Here is a 19,721-nt window from a genome sequence, read left to right on the forward strand (position 1 = left end):
CCCCCCCTCCCTCCCATATCAACTCCTGTGTTTTTTTGTCAGCTATAAAAACCTGGATGCAACATAATTTCCTCAAACTCAACAGCGATAAGACGGAATTCCTCCTCATAGGCTCCAAAGCCACACTCAGCAAAATCAATAACCCCACGCTCACCATCGACGGCACCACTGTCTCCCCATCTCCCCAGGCCCGCAACCTTGGCGTGATCTTTGATTCCACCCTCTCCCTTGAGCCTCACATCCACCATGTCATTAAAACCTCCTTCTTTCATCGCCCGCTGCTGAAAGACTCATCCATGCCTTCATCTCCTCCCGACTGGACTATTGCAACTCACTTGTCCTTGGCATCAGCTCCACCTACATCAACCGACTCCAACTGGTCCAGAACGCAGCCGCCCGACTCATCACCCATACCAAATCCTGGCATCACATCACTCCAGTCCTCAAACAACTTCACTGGCTTCCCATCTCCCACCGGATCACCTACAAAATCCTGATCCTCACCTACAAAGCCCTCCACCATCTGGCCCCCCCATATCTCACTGACCTCCTCTCCCCCTACCAACCCTCACGGTCCCTCAGATCCACATCAGCTGGTCTCCTCCATCCACAAGTCCAACCTCCGCAGTTTTGGGGACAGAGCCTTCTCCAGGGCAGCTCCCAGGCTCTGGAACTCCCTCCCCCAACTGATCCGCAATACCGTGTCCCTCACCATCTTCCAGTCCCGCCTCAAGACCCATCTCTTCACCTCTGCCTATCCTTCGCCCCACGTGCGTTCCTTTTCATCTGTGCATTAATTGCCTCATACTGTGTTTTGTATTGAATTCTGTATTTACTTTGTGTACTGGTCATGTCTCTACTATTTATTTCATTCCCCTTACATGTTTTTCCTCTACCTGCTAAATTTTTGTAAGGTGTCCTTGAGACTCTTGAAAGGCGCCCATAAATAAAATTTATTATTATTATTATTATCTTCTCCCACACATCAGCAAAGCACCAGCCTCACTGAATTTCACATCCAATGGTATTATTCAAGAACTTGAACTTGCACAAGGGTTTTAAATGGCTGATGTTTGGATCTACTTCTTCATTCATCCAATAACCTCAATTTTATTGATGAGTTTAGCTCCATGTACCTGCTTCCTGTCCCCCCCTTTCCCCAGCAGTCCTCAGCATAAAGGACAATGGGGAATTACCCAAGCAGTTAATAAGTGATCACACCAAAAGTAGATAGATTGCTCACTCATATCATTGCCGTTTCTATTTTGTATAAAGGTTGCAGCCTCATTTGCTCACTGATCCTTTAAGTAATTGCAACAATGTAAATATAATTTCTTCCTTTAACAACTTGTATTTTAAAGTAGATAAAAGGTTTTAAAGTGTGGACTGTTGAAGAAAATACTAATGAATAGCATCAGATGAGATGAGTGCCAATGTTCCTCAGTCACACATCATGGAAACATGCCTTTCGGTTCAACTTTCCCATGCCGACCCAGATGCCCCATCTACGCAAGACCCACCGGCCCGCATTTGACCCAAACCCGTCTAAATCTTTCCTATCCATGTACCTGTCCAAATGTCTTAAATGTTGTTATAGTACCTGCACCAACTACTTCGTCTGACAGCTGTTCCATATACCCATCTCCTTCTGTGTGAAAAAAAGTTGTCCTTCAGGTTCCTATTAAATCTTTCCCCTCTAACCTTACACCTATGTCCTCTGTTTTTTGATTCCCCTGCTCTAGGTAAAGGACTCTGTGCGGGACAGACCCGGGTCTGATGAGGGGTCTCCACCTGAAATGTCACCTATTCCTTCTCTCCAAAGATGCTGCCTGACCCGCTGAGTTACTCCAGCATTTTGTGTCTATCTTCGGCGTAAACTGGCATCTGCAGTTCCTTCTTACACATCAATAAAATACACATGGCTGTGTTTTCAATTACATTTCAGTAGCATCGTCTATTTAGATCCTGTGTAACTTGTGGATGATGTTTCAGATTGCGGAAAAACAGAAAAGCAACATTTTTATATAAAGTAATTCAACATGCATCTTCTGCTGTACAAAGGCCGACAAGATCTGTGTGTTTGGGTGCATTCGTTTTACATAGATTGAATTGTAAAGTGCAGACATAGAACTATACAGCACAGGAACACATTGCGCATGCCAGACAAGATGCCTGGTTAAAGTAAACTCTGTCTGCACATGATCCGTATCCCTCCATTCCCTGCATATCCATGTACTTGTCTAAAAGCTTCTTGAACGCCACTATGGTGTCTGCCTCCATCCTTGACAGCGGGTTCTAGGCATTCACCACTCTCTAAAATAAAATATTGCCCTGCGCATCTCCTTTACACTTTGCCCCTCTCACCATAAAGCTATACCTTCTAGTCGTTGAAACTTGCATCCTGGGAAAAAAGAGTTGACTGTCTACCCTATCCATTCCTCTCATAATTTTACAAACATCGATCAGGTCCGCCCCCCCCCCCAAGCCTCTGATACTCTGGGGAAAAACAATCCAAGTTTGTCCGACCTCTCCTTATAACTAATACCTTCTAATCCGGGTAGCATTTTTATAAACCTCTTCTGCACCATCTCAAAAGCTTCCACATGTTTCCCGCAATGGAGTGACAAGAATCGCACACAATATTTCATTAGTGGTCTAACCAAAGTCCTATAAAGCTGAAACCTGACTTCCTGACTCTTACACTCAATGTCCCAACTGATGAAGGCAAGCATACCATAAGCCTTCTTTACCACTCTATCTTTTTGTGTTGCTTCTTGCAGTGAGTGTGAATTTGAATCCCCAGATCCCTCTGTACATGGGTCTTGCCATTAACCATATACCTTGCCCTTTCATTCAATCTGTCAAAGTGCAACACTTGCTCGGACTAACTTCCATGTGCCATTTCTCTGCCATTTCTGTAGCTGATCTATATCCCTCTATACACTTTGACAACACTATGCACTGTATGAAACTCCACATTTTGGTGTAGTTTGCAAACATACTAACCAATCCATCTACATATAAATCCAGGTCATTTATATATATTGCAAACAAATGTGCCATACCTTGATGTGGATTATCCTGAATGCCTGTAACGCAATTAACATCATCCGCAGCGCATGTGTTAATGAAATCCTTCATTGCCATTCCACTGAGATCAAAGGGACCTAATTAACAATGACAAAAATATATATTTCACATGTAATCTGTTCAAAAATTATTGCCTCGTGCACCTCACTCTGCTAGGGTCCCCTATTCTCAACATTTGGTCTTAGAAGATTCTTGTTATGAACAATATCATTTCATTGTATTGTTTTTCAATTCAGAATGCATTTTATTTTATCTTTTTTAAATTGCAAAATTATACTTGGCACCTCCCACATATCAGCCCTTGAAAATAAGAAAGACATATTCACGGCACCTATCACAACTTTGGGATAACCAAAGGCACTTTATATCCAATGAAGTACAGGTTTTTAGAAACAAAGAACTGCAGATACTGGTTGACACAAAAGGACACAAAGTGCTGGAGTAACTCAGAGGGCTGGGCAACATCTCTGAAGAACATAGACAAGTGATATTTCGGGTTAGGAGCCTTCTTCAGGCAGTGCTGTTACTGTTGTTAATGATGAGATTCAACAGTCAATATGTGCACTGGAAACTTCCACAAACACTGATATAAAAATGACTTTCAGAATAAAAAGATAGATGCACCTTTAGAAAGGAGATAAGGAGAAATGGATTTAGTCAGAGGGTGGTGAATCTGTGGAATTAATTGCCATAGATGTGATTGGGTATTTTTAAAGCAGAGATTTCTTAGTAAAGGTGTCGGGGGTTATGAGGAGAAGGCAGGATAATGGGGTTGAGAGGGAATGATAGATCAGCCATGATTAAATGGCGGAGTAGACTTGATGGGCTGAATGGCCTAATTCTGCTTCTATGGCATGAATTTATGACTTTGGAATCTGTTTTTGACGATTTAAATTTTCAACAGCAGACGAGAAATAACATTGATTCTTCAAAATAGCCCTCGGGGATATTGTGTGATCCTTCGTGGGAGAAGGTGCAGCCTTGATTTTATACGACACATTAAAGTGGACAATACAGCTCTCAATCAATGTTGTGGTACTTGTCTGGACTTTAATGCTCAGATGTCAGGGCTGAGACTTGAACTTATAAGTTGTGGCTCAAAATCCAAATTGCTACACACTGCACCAGAGACAAGGGTTCAAATTAATCAAAGTCCAAAGTCAAGATAGATTTACGAATTAACCCGATAACACCCCTCCCTTTATGCGGTGAAAACAAGAATACTAGCACACGCAATGACTCTTCTTGCAGCCAAATAAGGAACTTAATGGAACATAGAATAGTTCAGGATCAGGCTCTTGTGCCAAACATGATGTCAAGTTAAACTGATCTCACCGCTTGAACATGATCCATATTCCTCCATTCCCTGCATATACATGTGCCTATCTAAAAGCCTCTTCAACACCACTATCGTATCTGTCTCCACCACCACCTCTGGCAGCACATTCCAGGCCTCCACCACTCACTGTGTGAAAAACTTGCCCGCACATCTCCATTAAACTGTTCATCTCTCACCTTACAGCTATGCCCTCTAGTGTTGAACATTTCCACCCTGGGAAATAGGTTCTGACCATCCAGCCTATCTCTGCCTCTAATAATTTTATATACTTCTATCGTCTCCCCTCAACCTCCAATATTACAGAGAAAACAATCCAAGATTCTCCAACCGCTCCTCCTACCTGAAACCCTGTAATCAAGGCAGCATTCTGGTAATCCTCCTCTGCAGTCTCTCAAGAAACTCCACATATAAAGGAACTCTGTTAGTTAATTAGAAGGGTGACTTTAGTTCCATCCAAGATAGCAAGCAATTTCAGAGATTTGTGGACGTAGCGCCGACCATTGCGTAAACCAGTCTCCCTTCCATTGACTCCAAATATACTTCACTCTGCCTTGGCAAGGCTACTAACATAATCAAGGACAAGTCACTCCCTCTTCTCCTCTCTTCCATCAGGCAAGAAGTACAGAAGTTTGAAAGCACATACTTCCAGATTCAGGAGCATTTAGTCCCAGCTGTTCTCAGCCAACTAAATGGTCCTCTCGTCATCTTGAGTGCAGTCCTGGCCTCCCAACTACCTAATTGGAGACTTGTGAACTATCTTTAACTGGACTTTATCAAACTTCAATGCCATATGTTTGTACAAAATGTTTACCCATTATCCTTTATCTGTGCACTGTGGACAACTTCAAGTTCAAGTTCGTGTTTAATGTCACATGCACCGATTAAGGCACAGTGAAATTTGAGTTACCATACAGCCATACTAAATGAAAAGCAACATCTATTGTATTCATGGTCAGTTTTTGCGTTTACTGTATCTTGGTGCATGTGACAATAAACTAAACTAAAACTAAAACTAGCTGTACTTCAGCAACAAAGAGGATTTTGGACAAATTAACTAATCCTTTTATTACTTAAACGCAGCCTAAATTATATTTCTAATGTACAGCTACCTTCATTCACAATAGACACAAATATTAACACAGCCTGTGTCCAAAACACTGCCTACAGAGGAAACCTTGAGTGGCTGATGATAGAGGCACAGTGTACAAGCAGGCCCTTCGGCCCAACGGGTCTACGCTGACCAGCCAAACTAGTTTTACCTGAAGACTTTCTGCTTGGTAACCTGTCAACTTCTAAAATGAAGTCATCCTTCAGGAAGAGGAAGCCCACAATGGAGAAGAGGTAGACAAGGATGAGAGCAAGCACGGCCGTCAGGAGGATGGAGCGGCCATTACGTGTAACACTTTTTATGACGTTAAACAGAGTCTCTTCTCTGTAGATCAGGTCAAACAGCTGAAAGACAGAAATAGACAAGACAACAAGGTTAGATCTGTCAGTTTTGAACCATGTCTTTTCAATCTAACTTCAAGCTCCTGGCCACGCATATCTCTAAAGGTCTGTTTTGGGCCCTGCATGTTGATGCAATCATCAGCGCCTCTACTTCCTTAAAGTCTGAAAACCGTGATCGCCAGGTTCAATAATAGCTTCTTTCCAACAACCATCAGGTTCTTGAACATAACACAACACCAAACTAAACTATGCTTTTGGTTTCACTAAAGACTTTGGGCATCTTTGGATTTGTATTGGGGTTATTAATTTACTGAATTCTAGTTTATTATATGTTATCTATGAGTACCGTGTTTACATGCTAGTTATACTGCTGCAAGTAAAGAATTTCATTCCGTGGTCGGTACATACGGCAATTAAACCCTCTTGACTCCTATTTAGTTTTGTTTAAAGTTTACAGTATGGAAATATGCCTATCGACTCATCAAATCCATGCCAGCCGTCGATCACCCATTCACACTAGTTCCATGTTATGCCTCTTTCGCATTCACTCCCGATACACTAGGGGCAATTTATAAGAGGCCAATTAACCGACAAACCTGCGCATCTTTGGGATGTGGGTGGAAACCAAAGCACCCAGAGGAAACCCATTTGGTCAGAGGGAGAAAGTCCAAACTCCACACAGACAGCACCCAAGATCAGGATTTAACCCGGGTCTCTGGCATTGTGAAGCAGCAGCTCTACCTGCTGCGCCACTGAGCCGCTACAATGATCTTGGTCGAAGAAAAGAATGGCCTGATCTGGTAAATTTGCACGTAAATTCTCCATTACGTGCATCTGCATTTGAGCTTCCTAACAGTGAATCATAAATTATTTCTGTCTGGAATGCACTGCCGGGGGTGGTGATAGAGGCAGATATGTGAATAGCATTTAAAGAACGTTTCTATAGGCACATGGATGTTCAGAAAATGTAAGGATCTGGGTTATTTGCAGGCAGATAAGAATTGATTTTGGCATCACGTTTGGCACAGACTTCGTGGGCCGAAGTGCCTGTGTTGCACAGTTTTATGTTCTACGTTAAAAAAAAAGGAATAATTTAAAATCAATCTTAGAAAATATTGTGATACCTGTGTACAACCAAATGTTTAAAAGGAAAGGCTGGTTAGTACCTGATCAAGGATTGGTTCAGGTTGGTGGTGTGATCACAAGGTGGAAAGATAATTTAACTAGTCAATAATTAAAACTCTTACTTTAATCTTATCCCATTCCATTCTAAACATATCTCTAAAAACAGCTAGATTGACATATTATTACAGGATTCATTTATAATTTACTTGCCGACCGTAATATTAAAAACAAAATTGACTTACAATGGTGAACAAAATGCAGAATTAATTTACCTATACATTTACAATCTATCTCTGACTTCAATAAATACTACATAAATGCTACCTCATTTTAAATTTTTCCTTTTGTTTCTATTTGGAAATATTACGTTATAAACAATAAATCAACCATTCCAAAATGCAACAGGGGTGAGATGAAATGTTAGTCATAGAGTCATGCAGCACAGAAACAAGCCCTTCAGCACAATGAGCCCACTTGGTAATGGGGCTATCCCACTGTACGAGCTAATTCAGGAGTTCTCCCGAGTTTCCCCTGATTCAAACTCGGAGAATTACAGTAATAGCCGCCCGTAGGTACTCAGGGCTCTCGTGGACATTTTTCAACGTTGAAAAATCTTCACGAGCTTAGCGCGTTTCCCGAGTACCCGCCGTTAGCGTTACGAGCCGCTAAGAGACGTCCCGAGCTCCTACGTATCCGCAACGTACATTCTACGTGCTTACCACGAGTTTGATTTTTTTTTTAAACTCGAGAGAGCTCTTGAATTAGCTGAATTAAGGGGACAGCTCATTAAACCTTTCCTATCCATGGACCTGCCCAAATATCTTCTTGAGTCATTGAGGCACACAACACAGAAAGAGGCCCTTCGGCCCATCTACACTAGTCCCACCTGCCTGCATTTGCTCCGTATTCTTCTAAACCTTTTACAAAGAAACATAGAAAATAGGTGCAGGAGTAGGCCATTCGGCCCTTCGAGCCTGCACCGCCATTCAATATGATCATGGCTGATCATCCAACTCAGTATCCTGTACCTGCCTTGTCTCCATACCCCCTGATCCCTTTAGCCACAAGGGCCACATCTAACTCCCTCTTAAATATATCCAATGAATTGGCTTCAACTACCTTCTGTAGCAGAGAATTCCAGAGATTCACCACTCTCTGTGTGAAAAATGTTTTTCTAATCTTGGGCTAAAAGATTTCCCCCTTATCCTTAAACTGTGACCCCTTGTTCTGGACTTCCCCAACATCGGGAACAATCTTCCTGTATCTAGCCTGTCCAACCCCTTAAGAATTTTGTACGTTTCTATAAGATCCCCCCTCAATCTTCTAAATTCTAGCGAGTATCTAGGTAGTTGTCTGGATGACTTTTGTTCTTTGAATATTCTGCAAATCATCTCTGGATATAGTTATTGATGAATATATAACATACCAGGATACTATAGAAGAACTCATGCACAAAAAGCCCCAGCACACTTGTCATAATGTATCCAATGTGATAAAGGAACTCCATGTCCATGATCATCGCCTTGTATCCAATGATAAATTTGCCACCGTTGCCCACAAAACCGACAAGATATACAATTTTGTTGATGAGCTGAACAGAAAAGAAAGTTAATTATTAGCATAATATTGGACAACAAAAATATTACAATATTCATGTTGAATGGCAACATAAGTTTGTGTGAACTGTCAGAGAGTAGTATTGTTTCTGTTGATTGATGTTGATTTAGACCACAAGACATAGGAGCAGAATTACGCCATTCGGCCCATCAAGTCTACTCGGCCATTCAATCATGGGTGATCTATTTTCCCTCTCAACCCCATTCCCCTGCCTTCTCTCTGCAAACATTGACACCCTTACTAATAAAGAACCTATCAATCTCCACTTTAAATATACCTAATGACGGCCTCCGTGGTAATGCATTCCACACTCCCTGACAAAACAATTTCCACCTTATCTCTATTTTAAAGGTGTGTCCTTTTATTGTGAGGCTGTGCCCTCTTGTTCGAGACTCCTAAATCTAGTCCTAGATTGACCACTTCAGTTGGATTGATGTTGATGCTGAAAAGTAGTTTGATAGTTTAGAAACGGTGGAGGTGACAAGACAAATAATGTTGAGGTGGATACAAGGAACTGCAGGTGCTGGTTTACAAAAAAAGACACATAGTGCGGGTCAGCACGGTGACGCAACCGTAGAGTTGCTGCCTCACAGCTCCATAAACCCGGGTTTGATCCTGACAAAGGGTGCTGTCGGTACAGAGTTTCTACATTTTCCCTTTAACCACGTGGGTTTTCTCCGGGTGCTCCGGTTTCCTCCCATGCTCCAAAGATGTGCAGGTTTATGGGTTAATTGGCTTCATTAAAAAATTGTAAATTGGCCCTGGTGTGTAAGATAGCACTAATGTAAGCAGGTCTGTGCGGACTCGGTGGACCGAAGGGCCTGTTTCAACGCTCTATCACTAAAGTCTAAAGAGTGATTAATCGATTCAGGCAGCATCTCTGGAGTTCATAGATAGGCAACACTTTGGGTCATGACCCTTTCAGTCACGCAAGTTCAGTAAGCTTGTGGAAGTAAATGCTTTGTTTCTATTAATGCTGCCACTGTACTGTTCATCTAAGAAACAGCATGGGTTAAGTTTAGATCCTTAGCATATGCCAGAGGAAACATGCAGTGGCAAGGAAAGAAAATGGCAGCTGATAATATGGCTAACTGGTTAGTTTGGTAAGGAACCAGGTGAGTGGACCAGTTTCATAAAAAGACACAAAGTGCTGGAGTAACTCAGCGGGTCAGACAGCATCACTGGAGAACATGGATAAGTGACGTTTCGGGCCGGGATCCTTCTTCAGACTGGATGACCAGAGTGGTGTTGTAAATGAATATAGTATTTGCCAATTCACTCCAGCAGATAAACTGAAATGTCATATCGTTTATCAGCCATGATTAAATGCCTGCATCAATTTTATATGTAATTTCTATGACTATGTACTGGGTCTGCTAATTGTCTAGTGAAGGCTCCGTACATTGATTTATTCTATTGATTCTTTAGATGTTAGACATGCAGCACAGAAACCGGCCCTTCGGCTCACTGAGTCCTCACCAACCAGCAATCACCTTGTACACTAGCACTATCCTGCACATGAGGGACAACTTACAATTTTACAAAAACTAATTAACCTACAAACCTGTATGACTTTGATGTGGGAGGAAACTGAGCACCCGGTGAAAACCCACGCAGTCACAGGAACAACGTACAAACTCCGCAGAGACAGCACTTGTACTCAGGATTGAACCCGGGTCTCTGGCGTGATGAGGCAGTAACTCTACCGCTGTGCCACTGTGCCGCCCATAAAATTCTCTGGATATTTATCTCGCTATTGCACCAATTAATAGATTAGGCAACTAAACAAAAACGATACATTTTGCAAATAGAATACAGTTTACAGATAAAGAATTGTTTTGACATTGAGATTAATTAGTGGATCTACCAAGCGCATTCTTTACATGATTCAATATAATTTTGCTGATTTTCATCTTCATACTTACATTGAGTAATCCCAGTGTTAGCAACGTATGGCCTATTCCAATGTAATATATCGATCGAACGATCAGTGCTATTATTAATGGTCTGAGTCCATATCTCTTGGCAAACAAAGAAACTACTGAGAATCCTATCACGCCCCAAAAGACAAGCGAGAGAAAGGATGAATCAAATGCTCCTGCGGGGAAAACAAAAGAGAATGGATCATATCCACGCTTCTGGCCTGAACAGATTTTGTTCATGAGTAACAAAGTACAGAATAAGGTTGTTAATTAAAATAGCTGGTACAATCACAACATTTAATAAACATTTAGACAGGCACATGGATAGGATAGGCTTCGAGGGATATGGGGCAAACGCAGGCAGGTGGGTCTAGTGGACATAGGAGGGAAAGAGAGGTAACCTTTTCACACAGCTGGTGGGTATATGGAACGAGCTGCCAGAGGAGGTAGTTGAGGCAGGTACTATCATTACGTTCAAGAGACATTTGGACAGGTACATGGATGGGATAAGGTTAGAGGAATATGGACCAAGCATGGGCAGGTGGGACAAATGTAAATGGGGTCAGCATGGGCAATTCAGGCTGAAGGGCCTTTTTCCACACTGTATGACTCTGTGACTTTAACCACTTCTCTGAGGCCAAAATAATGTGAGTCATCTAAGTTAATCATGATGATCATAGAAAATAGGTGTAGAAGTAAGCCATTCAGCCCCTCGAGGCCGGCACCGCCATTCAATATGGTCATGGCTGATCATCCAAAATCAGTACCCCGTTCCTGCTTTCTCCCCATATCCCTTGATTCCCTTACCCATAAGAGCCATATCTAACTCTCTCTTGAAAACATCCTGTGAATTGGCCTCCGCTGCCTTACGTGGCAGAGAATTCCACAGATTCACAACTCTTTGGTTTACAAAGCTTTTCCTCATCTCAGTCCTAAATTCTTGGGACTGAGATGAATAAGGACTTCTTAAATAAGCCCCTTATTCTTAAACTGTGACCCTTGGTTCTGGACTCCCCCAACATTGGGATTTTTTTTCCTGCACAAGCCTGTCCAATCCCTTAAGAATTTTATGTTTCTGTAAGATATCCCCTCATCCTTCTAAATTCCAGTGAATATAATGATCATGGATAAATGTCGTATTCCTTCACCTCACTATGTGAAGAAGGGCCCTGACCCGAAACATCGTGTATCTGGATCCTCCACAGATGTTGCTCTTTGCGTTCCATACAAGATCGCAGTTCCTTATGTCTCAAGACATGTCTCCGATTTAGGTACCTCCAACAATTCTAGTATATTTGGTTCTAGTTTTAATTAGTATTATTTTTTATTAATCAGTCATTAGTACTATTTCAGTGTTATCTATGGGGTATCTTAATAGCTAGACTTTGGAATTAAGGCTAAACAATACAGTGGTGAAGCAGGTAGATCTACTGTCTCAGCATCAAAGACCCGGGTTGACCGTAAGTGCTGTCTGTGTGGAGTTTGCATGTTCTCCCTGTGATTATCTGTGTTTTCTCTGTGATGCTCTATTTTCCTCCCATATCACAAAGAAATAAAGTTTAGTAGGTTAATGGGCCACTAAATGCCCCACTAAATGCCCTTATGTGTCGGTAGTGGTAGAAAATAAACTAGTTCATGGTAATGCGTGAAGAATATTTTTTTAAATGGGATTAATCTAAGGTGGATGGTTAAAAGGTTGGTGCTTACTCAATGGACTGAATGGTTTGTTTCCATATTATATCTCCCTATATAATTTATTTGAATGGCAAAGTACATGGTCTTTATCTGGATTAAATGTTAAAAGCAAGGTCATTCATTTAGTGTTAGTCCAAACCGTCATGGATTTATTAATCCATGTAGAAATTGTTTGCATCACGTAATCCATGAACAGCCTACCCATTGAAGTTGCTTCTCCGTATGGATAGAAAAAGGCAATGACAAGGTTGATGAACACGGCGAGGTTGAAGGAGATGCTACCCCACAGCGTCATTCTCCTGGAGAACCAGTACAGCAGGGGCATACCTAACCAGAAAAGACAACAGTTATGAAAGCATGAAAAATAAGATCAGTAGTAGTGTAAATACAGCACAGTAGCGCAAAGGTAGAGTTGCTGCCTTACAGTGCCAGAGACCCAGACTTGATCCTGACAATGGGTGCTGTCTGTGTGGAGTTTGTACATTCTCCCTGTGACCACGTGAGTTTTCTCCAGGTCCTGCCGTTTCCTCCCGCACTCCAAAGACGTGCAGGTTTGTAGATTAATTGGCCTCTGTAAATGTCCCCAGTGTGCAGGATAGGGCTAGTGTATGGGGTGATCGCTGGTTAACCCACAGTCCCAGACACCCAGGGTTAATCCTGACTACAGGTGTTGTCTGTGTGAAATTTGCACGCTAATGCACTATCGACGGCGTGATTTTCCTTGACTGAATAACATGCAAGCAAAAGCTTTTCACTGTAGCTCTGTGTAAATGACAATAACAAACTAAACCAATTAGGTCCAGCCAACCCCTACTCCACTCGAATCCCTTCCCATCATTTCTTATCTAAATCTATCAATGTAACAAATTTCCCAACGTGAATGCAAAAGTAGTTACCGCTCTGAAACACAAAAATATTTTTGGACGAGGTCTTACTTCTGAGTTTCTTCTGCCATATCATCTCGTTGTAGAGGAAGTTGGTCCTTTCAAAGAAGTCGCTGACTTTGCTGCCTTGTTCATCCTGTTCTGTAGTGTTGATGATCCTCTGCTTGGACTCGATGGTTAAATATTCACAGATGGTGGGCATGGGAAATACAATCTGCTCCATGTTGCGATCATTCCGAATAATCTGGCAACCCACAAACACACGTGGAGGAAACAGTTAATGCACTCTAATACCATCGTGTTACCTGCTGCATTGTCCCCAACCCAATCCACACATTTAATACAGCTCCACCGAATCCTCGCCGACCATCGATCCCCATTCGCGTTATGTGCAGCACACTGGCGCAGTGGTAGTGTTGCTGCCTTGCAGTGCAAGAGACCTGGGCTCCATCCTGACTACGGGTGCTGTTTGTACGGAGTTTGTATGTTCTCCCTGTGACTGCATGGTTTCTCTCTGCTATTAAACATTTTTGGCTCTTGCAATATCTTGAGCATGCATAAAAATCAGCTGCTGCTAAGTAAATTCTTAAACCCTGTTTTTACCAGTCCATCTGATTAAATTCAATTAGATTTATTGACTGGATGTACTTCAATTCAGAATGTTCAGTGACCACCAGGGAGCCTGAGCTGATCTTTGACTATGCATCATTTGCAGATCTAACAGTCAAGACTATCACCATCTTGTTCTTGACTGTGGAGTTTGCACGTTCTTTCCGTGACTTTGTGGGTTTCCTCCGAATACACCGGTTTCCTCTCACATCCAAAGACATCCCAAAGATGTGTGGGTTAGTAAGTTATTTGGCCTCTGCAAGTTGCCACTAATGTACAGGAAATGGGTACGAAAATGTAATAACAGAACTAGTATGAGCCGGTGATCGATGGCCGGCGTGGACTCAGTGGGCTGAAGGGCCCGTTTCCATGCCTAAAGCTCTAGAAATATTAGGTTTCATAACATTTTAGAATTAATTTTTTTATAATTTTCCTCCACCAAGATGAGAATAATTAACTTATTTTAAAGGAATCCTAAAGGTGTCCAAGAACCATGAAGATTTATTATGCTTGATCATTGTAATCTATCATCTTATTGGCCAAAAAGGCAGCATCACTGAATGAAACAAACTTACACTCCCAAAAGTTAAAATGGCAAAACACAAAAGAGACATTTTTCACACATTTGGTAAAATTTCATTATTGGCTTATTCTGACCACAATTGGAATTGATATCCCAAATGGGTTTCAGATTGGGATAGATTAACTTAAGTAGACGAAAAGACCAAGAACTGTCTGCTGTATAATATATTGCAATGCAATTTCTCGTAAATGTGAATGGAATTTGAGAAATATGAATTTAAAATTATTTCATTGCACATTTTTATTTGAATGAGGTAACAAATATTTTATAACAAACATCATTCATATTTGAAACCAGAGGCAAACCAATGTGCGCAATGTGGTAGCTCCAAACAACTATCGCTGCCTTTGATACAAGGATGTTTAGTTTAGGTTAGTTTATAACTATGTACATAACCATACAGCACTTCACGCTGCCTAAACAAGGACCAGTCATACCCCGGTCACTCCCTTCCACCAGGCAAGAGATAGGGAAGTTTGAAAACGCCAGATTCAGGGACAGTTTCTTCCCAGCTGTTATCAGGCAACTGAACTGTCCTATCACTAACTAGAGAGGGTTCGTGACCTCTCATCTACTCATTGGAGACCTTTAAACTATCTTTAATCAGACATTACTGGACTTTATCTTACACTAAATTTGATTCCCTTTATCCTGTATCAGTACACTGTGGACAGCTCGATTGTAATCACGTATAGGCTCTTCACTGACTGGCTAGCATACAACAATAGTTTTTCATTGTACCTCAGTACACGTGATAATAATAAACTAAACTACATTTTAAAATGGTCTTTTGGTATATTACACATTTCTTATTTTTTCTATGACCATAATAAGACTATGGCCCAGGATTTTTAATTCATAGCATAATGTTAATTAATTTGTTGGATACAAGCTAGTCTTTGCCTCCCACGTGGACAGGGTGTACTGCCCAACCCTGTTCAGACCTTACCTCTATCTGTGCCGTGTGCTTTGAGTAGTAGGTCAAAGGATCTTCCTCCTCTTGAGGAACCTGATGGCCAGATTTCAGCATTTGCATATTGTTGAGCATGAGCTGGAAAAAATTGGAAAACCTGTTAACTCATCAATTCACAGATTTATTCCTGCCATTTATCAGTAACCTGGTGATAATCTGCACATTTTAAATCATTTGGCGCATGTTTAATTTAGAGATGCAACATGGAAACAGGCCCTTCGGCCCACCGAGTCCATGCCAGTACACCTAGACACCAGGGACAATTTGCAGAAGCCAATTAATCTACAAATCTGCATGTCTTTGCAATGTGGGAGGAAACTGGAGCAGCCAGGGAAAACCCAAGTGATCAAAAGGAGAACATATAAACTCCGCACAGAAAGCACCCATAGTCAGATCGAACCTGGGTCTCTGGTGCTGAGAGATCGCTGTGCCACTGTGACAAACACCAATTCTGATGGAGATATATGTACTTAAGCATGAAGATTGTGCAAACTCACTGACTCACCTTCGAAATGCCTTCTTCCACCTCCTCCTGCACACGTTTGATTGGCTTCAACAACTGCTGCAGCTGTCTGTTGTGGCGGGACAACTGGAAGACAAGATAAAATTAGACATGAGAGATACAGCATGGAAACAGGTCCTTCGGCCCATTGCATCCATGCCGACCACCGTTCACACCAGTTCTATGTTATTCCTCTTTCTCATCCACTCCGGGGGCTCTGCATGCGAGGAGCAATTTACAGAAGCCAATTAACCTACAAACCCACACATATTTTGGATGTTGGTGGAAACCAGAGTACCCGGAGGAAACCCATGCGGTCACAGGGAGAACATAAAACTCAGCACAGACAGAACCCGTACAAAAAAGTACGCAAAAAAAGTGTGCAAAAAATTAACAATGGTAAAGGAAACAAACCATTTTTGGCTGTGTGTTAGGTGAAAACGCATTACAGCCAATGAGACCCAACAAGACAGCTTTGAAGGTGGCTCAACTTGAGTGGGGAGGTAAGGGGGGATGCAAGGGTTACTTGAAGTTAGAGAAATCAATACCTATGCTACTGCGTTGTAAGCTGCCCAAGTGGAATATGAAATGCTGTTCCTCCAATTTGCATTTGGCCTCATTGACAATGGAGGAGGCCAAGGACAGAGAGGTCAGTGTGGAATTGGGAAGGGGGGGTTGTTCAGCCTAAATGCAGTAACCCAGATTATCACACAAACCAACCTCCCTACCATCGACTCCATCTGCACTTCATGCTGCCTCGACAAGGCCGCTCGCATAATCATGGACCAGTCTCACCCCAATCACTCTCTCTTCTCCCCTCTCCCATCAGGCAAGAGGTATATAATTTTGAAAACGTAAACCCCCAGATTCATAGACAGTTTCTTCTCCGCTGTTATCAGGCAACTAAACTGTTCTCTCATCAACTAGAGAACTGTCCTGACCTCATTGGAGACCTTTGAACTATCTTTAATGGGACTTCATTGGACTTCAATGTTTTATATCTTTGCACTAATTGCTGTACCCTCTCGTGTATCTTTGCACCGAGGACGGCTTGATTGTCCTCGTGTATAGTCTTTTTATTTACTGGATAGCACGCAAAAAGCTTGTCACTGTATCACGGTACACGTGACAATAATAAACTAAATTAAACTAAACAAACAAGTTCTATTTTAAATGGAAAAGAATCCCACAATATCCCATTTTGTGCTGGTGACTGTTTTTTCTCCAAAACTATTAACAGTTCAACAAATAATTCATAAACGTAAAGAAAAACTCCAATAATTCAATATCCAACTGCTTGGACATTTCAATATTTCATCATCTGGCTCAATAGGGTTGCTGCAGTCTCAGGCCACTCTCTAAAGTTTCTTTCCCATTAAATTTACCTACTTCACTAGAAAAATATATTATTCTATTGTGAAACATCTTTTACAAAATGTGTAGTGAGGTATTAAGAGAAATAACACCCAACTATCCAGATAGTCCATCAATCAATCACTCACCAATGTCTCGAGCATGCTGGATTGTTGAATTTTTACTGTATTCATTCAATTGATGAGAATTACATAACCTTGGTTTAGCTAACAGCACTTTCAACATGGTTAGTAGGTTGAGAGTTCCAATCTCACTCACTACCACCCCTGGCAGTGCGTGCCAGGCACCCACCATCTTCTATTTAAAAAACCTGTCCGCTAATCTCCTTTGATCTTTGCTCCCTCTCACTTAAAACGATGACAATTCCACCCTCGGATAAAAGGTTTTCACTACCCTATTTATGTCTCTCGTTATTTTATATTTTTCTATCAGGTCCCCCTGAACTTCCTTGAGTTTCAGAGAAAACAATCCAAATCTGTCCAACTTCACTTTATAGCCAATTCCCTTTAATCCAGCTAGCAGCATAGTGGCACAACAATAGAGTTGCTGCTTAACAGCGCCACAGACCTGATTTTGATCCTTACTACAGCTGCTGGAGTTTGTACATTGTTCCTGTGATCCCCATTGTCTTTCTCGGGTATGGCTGGTCATCATGAACTGGCTGGGCTGAAGTACCCATTTCCAGGCTGTAAGTATAAGATCGGTAATTGTGGTGCAGCGGTAGAGTTGTTGCCTGACAGCGCCAAAGACCTGGGTTTTCTATCCTGACCAAATCATGAGAGGACTAGATCGTGTAGATGCACAGAGTCTCTGGCCCAGAGTAAGGGAATCAAGCACCAGAGGACATGGGGTTCAAGGTGAAGGGGAAAAGATTTAATTGTAATCTGAGGGGTAACTTTTTCACACAAAGGGTGGCGGATGTATGGAACAAGCTGTCAGATGAAGCAGTTGAGGCTGGGAATATCCCAACGTTTAAGAAACAGTTAGACAGGTACATGGATAGGACATGTTTGCAGGGATATGGACCAAGCACAGGCAGGTGGGACAAGTGTAGCTGGGAAACGCTGGCCGGTGTGGGCAAGTTGGGTCGATGGGCTTTCCACACTGTATCACCCGATGGCACTATGATTGCCGGTGCTTCCTATACAGAGTTTGTACGCTCTCCCTGTAGCCGTGTGGGGTTTCTCCTGGTCCTCCCACATGCCCAAAACAAACAGATTTGTAGCTTAATTGGCTTCTAAAATTGAAAATTGTCTCTAGTGTGTAGGATAGTGCTAGTGTACAGAAATCGTTAATCAGTGGGCTGAAGGGCCTGTTTCTGCGTGTATCTCTAAAGTCTAAATTAGAGTCTAAAGAGAACAAAAAAAAAGGGAAAATTATGACATTATATAAAATAAAATCCACTCAGCCTCACCTGCAACGCTAAGATATAAATATTATGTCCCACATTTCTTGGGGAAACCTCGGAATTCTCACATTCTTTTTCTTGGTTGTAGGCTTTCTTTATAACGTCAACCTTGAAGAGGCAATGTTTAAAGAATAATTGAATACCAAGGCCAAGCATCCACTGGCCTTATTAGAACATAGCTTTCATATTTTCCCGTTTTCTAAGCAAGAAAAATCAAGGGACAATGGACAGCAAGAGATTTGGAACAAAAAGATGCAGTTTTTCTGTTAAAATCAGCCACTGTTCTCTGTTAGCTAACCCCTATAAAACCGATCACAATAAGTATACCTTTAAGTCAAGCTAAAGCTTCCAACCCAGCGCTATGAATGTTGCTTCCTCTAATTTCAAGTATTGTAACTCCTGCATTCTCTCCCTCCCTCCTCCCCCACCCCAGTTATCCTACTAATTCCACTAAAGACGAAAATGCTGGAGAAACTCAGCGGGTGAGGCAACATCTGTGGAGCGAAGGAATAGGTGACGAGACCCTTCTTCAGACCCATCTACTTCCATTGTTCGCTTCCTTGTATCCCTCTTGTTATCACACCTTCCCCAACCAACAATGGGCTATTATAGGCTCCACCCTTCCTGAGGTCATCTGTTGCCGGCCAAGAGTTGGTCTGGCCTTTTCCCGCCTACAGTTTATTTCCCACACCACCACCCCCGTCCCCCCCTCCCCTCCCACCCGACCTCTGTTTTCAGTCTGAAAAAGGGTTCCTACCCAAAACGTCACCTATCCTTTTTATCCAGAGATGCTGCCTGACCTGTTGCATTACTCCAGCTATTTGTCTACCTTCAAGAAATGTTGAACCCACTGTTGTAACACATTTTTGAGTACAGGGTTTGGCTGAGCTAATTTAGTATAGACTTTTACAAATTCTATGAGCTTTCATTGGGAATATATATATATATATATATATATATATTGTGCAAAACAACATATTTTAGTATATACGAGGGGTTTTGCCTGTTAATTTGTATGCAGTATTAAAAATTCAGTCGTATGCCTGAATGCTGGACTGGATATCCTGATGTGGATTTCAACCTGAAATATGCAAAGTGATAGACTTGTTGTGAATGCCTATTATGTTCTGTTGTGCTGAAGCAAAGCAAGA

General features: G+C 41.9%; 2 protein-coding genes across 2 annotated transcripts in view; one reads left to right on the forward strand and one right to left on the reverse strand.

The window, feature by feature from the left end:
* The window catches only part of LOC129708666 (ubiquinol-cytochrome-c reductase complex assembly factor 2), a 53,042-nt gene that overhangs the window by 26,169 nt on the left and 7,152 nt on the right, over window positions 1-19,721 (forward strand). The window lies entirely within an intron of this gene.
* Window positions 1-19,721, reverse strand: part of itpr3 (inositol 1,4,5-trisphosphate receptor, type 3) — a 184,131-nt gene that overhangs the window by 11,849 nt on the left and 152,561 nt on the right. The window contains exons 45-53 of the mRNA XM_055654564.1: window positions 18,577-18,678; window positions 15,792-15,875; window positions 15,263-15,364; window positions 13,173-13,365; window positions 12,439-12,564; window positions 10,546-10,718; window positions 8,430-8,594; window positions 5,689-5,881; window positions 3,066-3,167 (exon numbers count right to left, since the gene is read on the reverse strand). Coding sequence (XP_055510539.1) covers window positions 3,066-3,167; window positions 5,689-5,881; window positions 8,430-8,594; window positions 10,546-10,718; window positions 12,439-12,564; window positions 13,173-13,365; window positions 15,263-15,364; window positions 15,792-15,875; window positions 18,577-18,678 — 1,240 coding nt within the window. The remainder of the gene's footprint in view (window positions 1-3,065; window positions 3,168-5,688; window positions 5,882-8,429; window positions 8,595-10,545; window positions 10,719-12,438; window positions 12,565-13,172; window positions 13,366-15,262; window positions 15,365-15,791; window positions 15,876-18,576; window positions 18,679-19,721) is intronic.

The sequence above is a fragment of the Leucoraja erinacea genome, chromosome 24 (assembly GCF_028641065.1).
Source record: "Leucoraja erinacea ecotype New England chromosome 24, Leri_hhj_1, whole genome shotgun sequence".
Taxonomy (NCBI): domain Eukaryota; kingdom Metazoa; phylum Chordata; class Chondrichthyes; order Rajiformes; family Rajidae; genus Leucoraja; species Leucoraja erinaceus.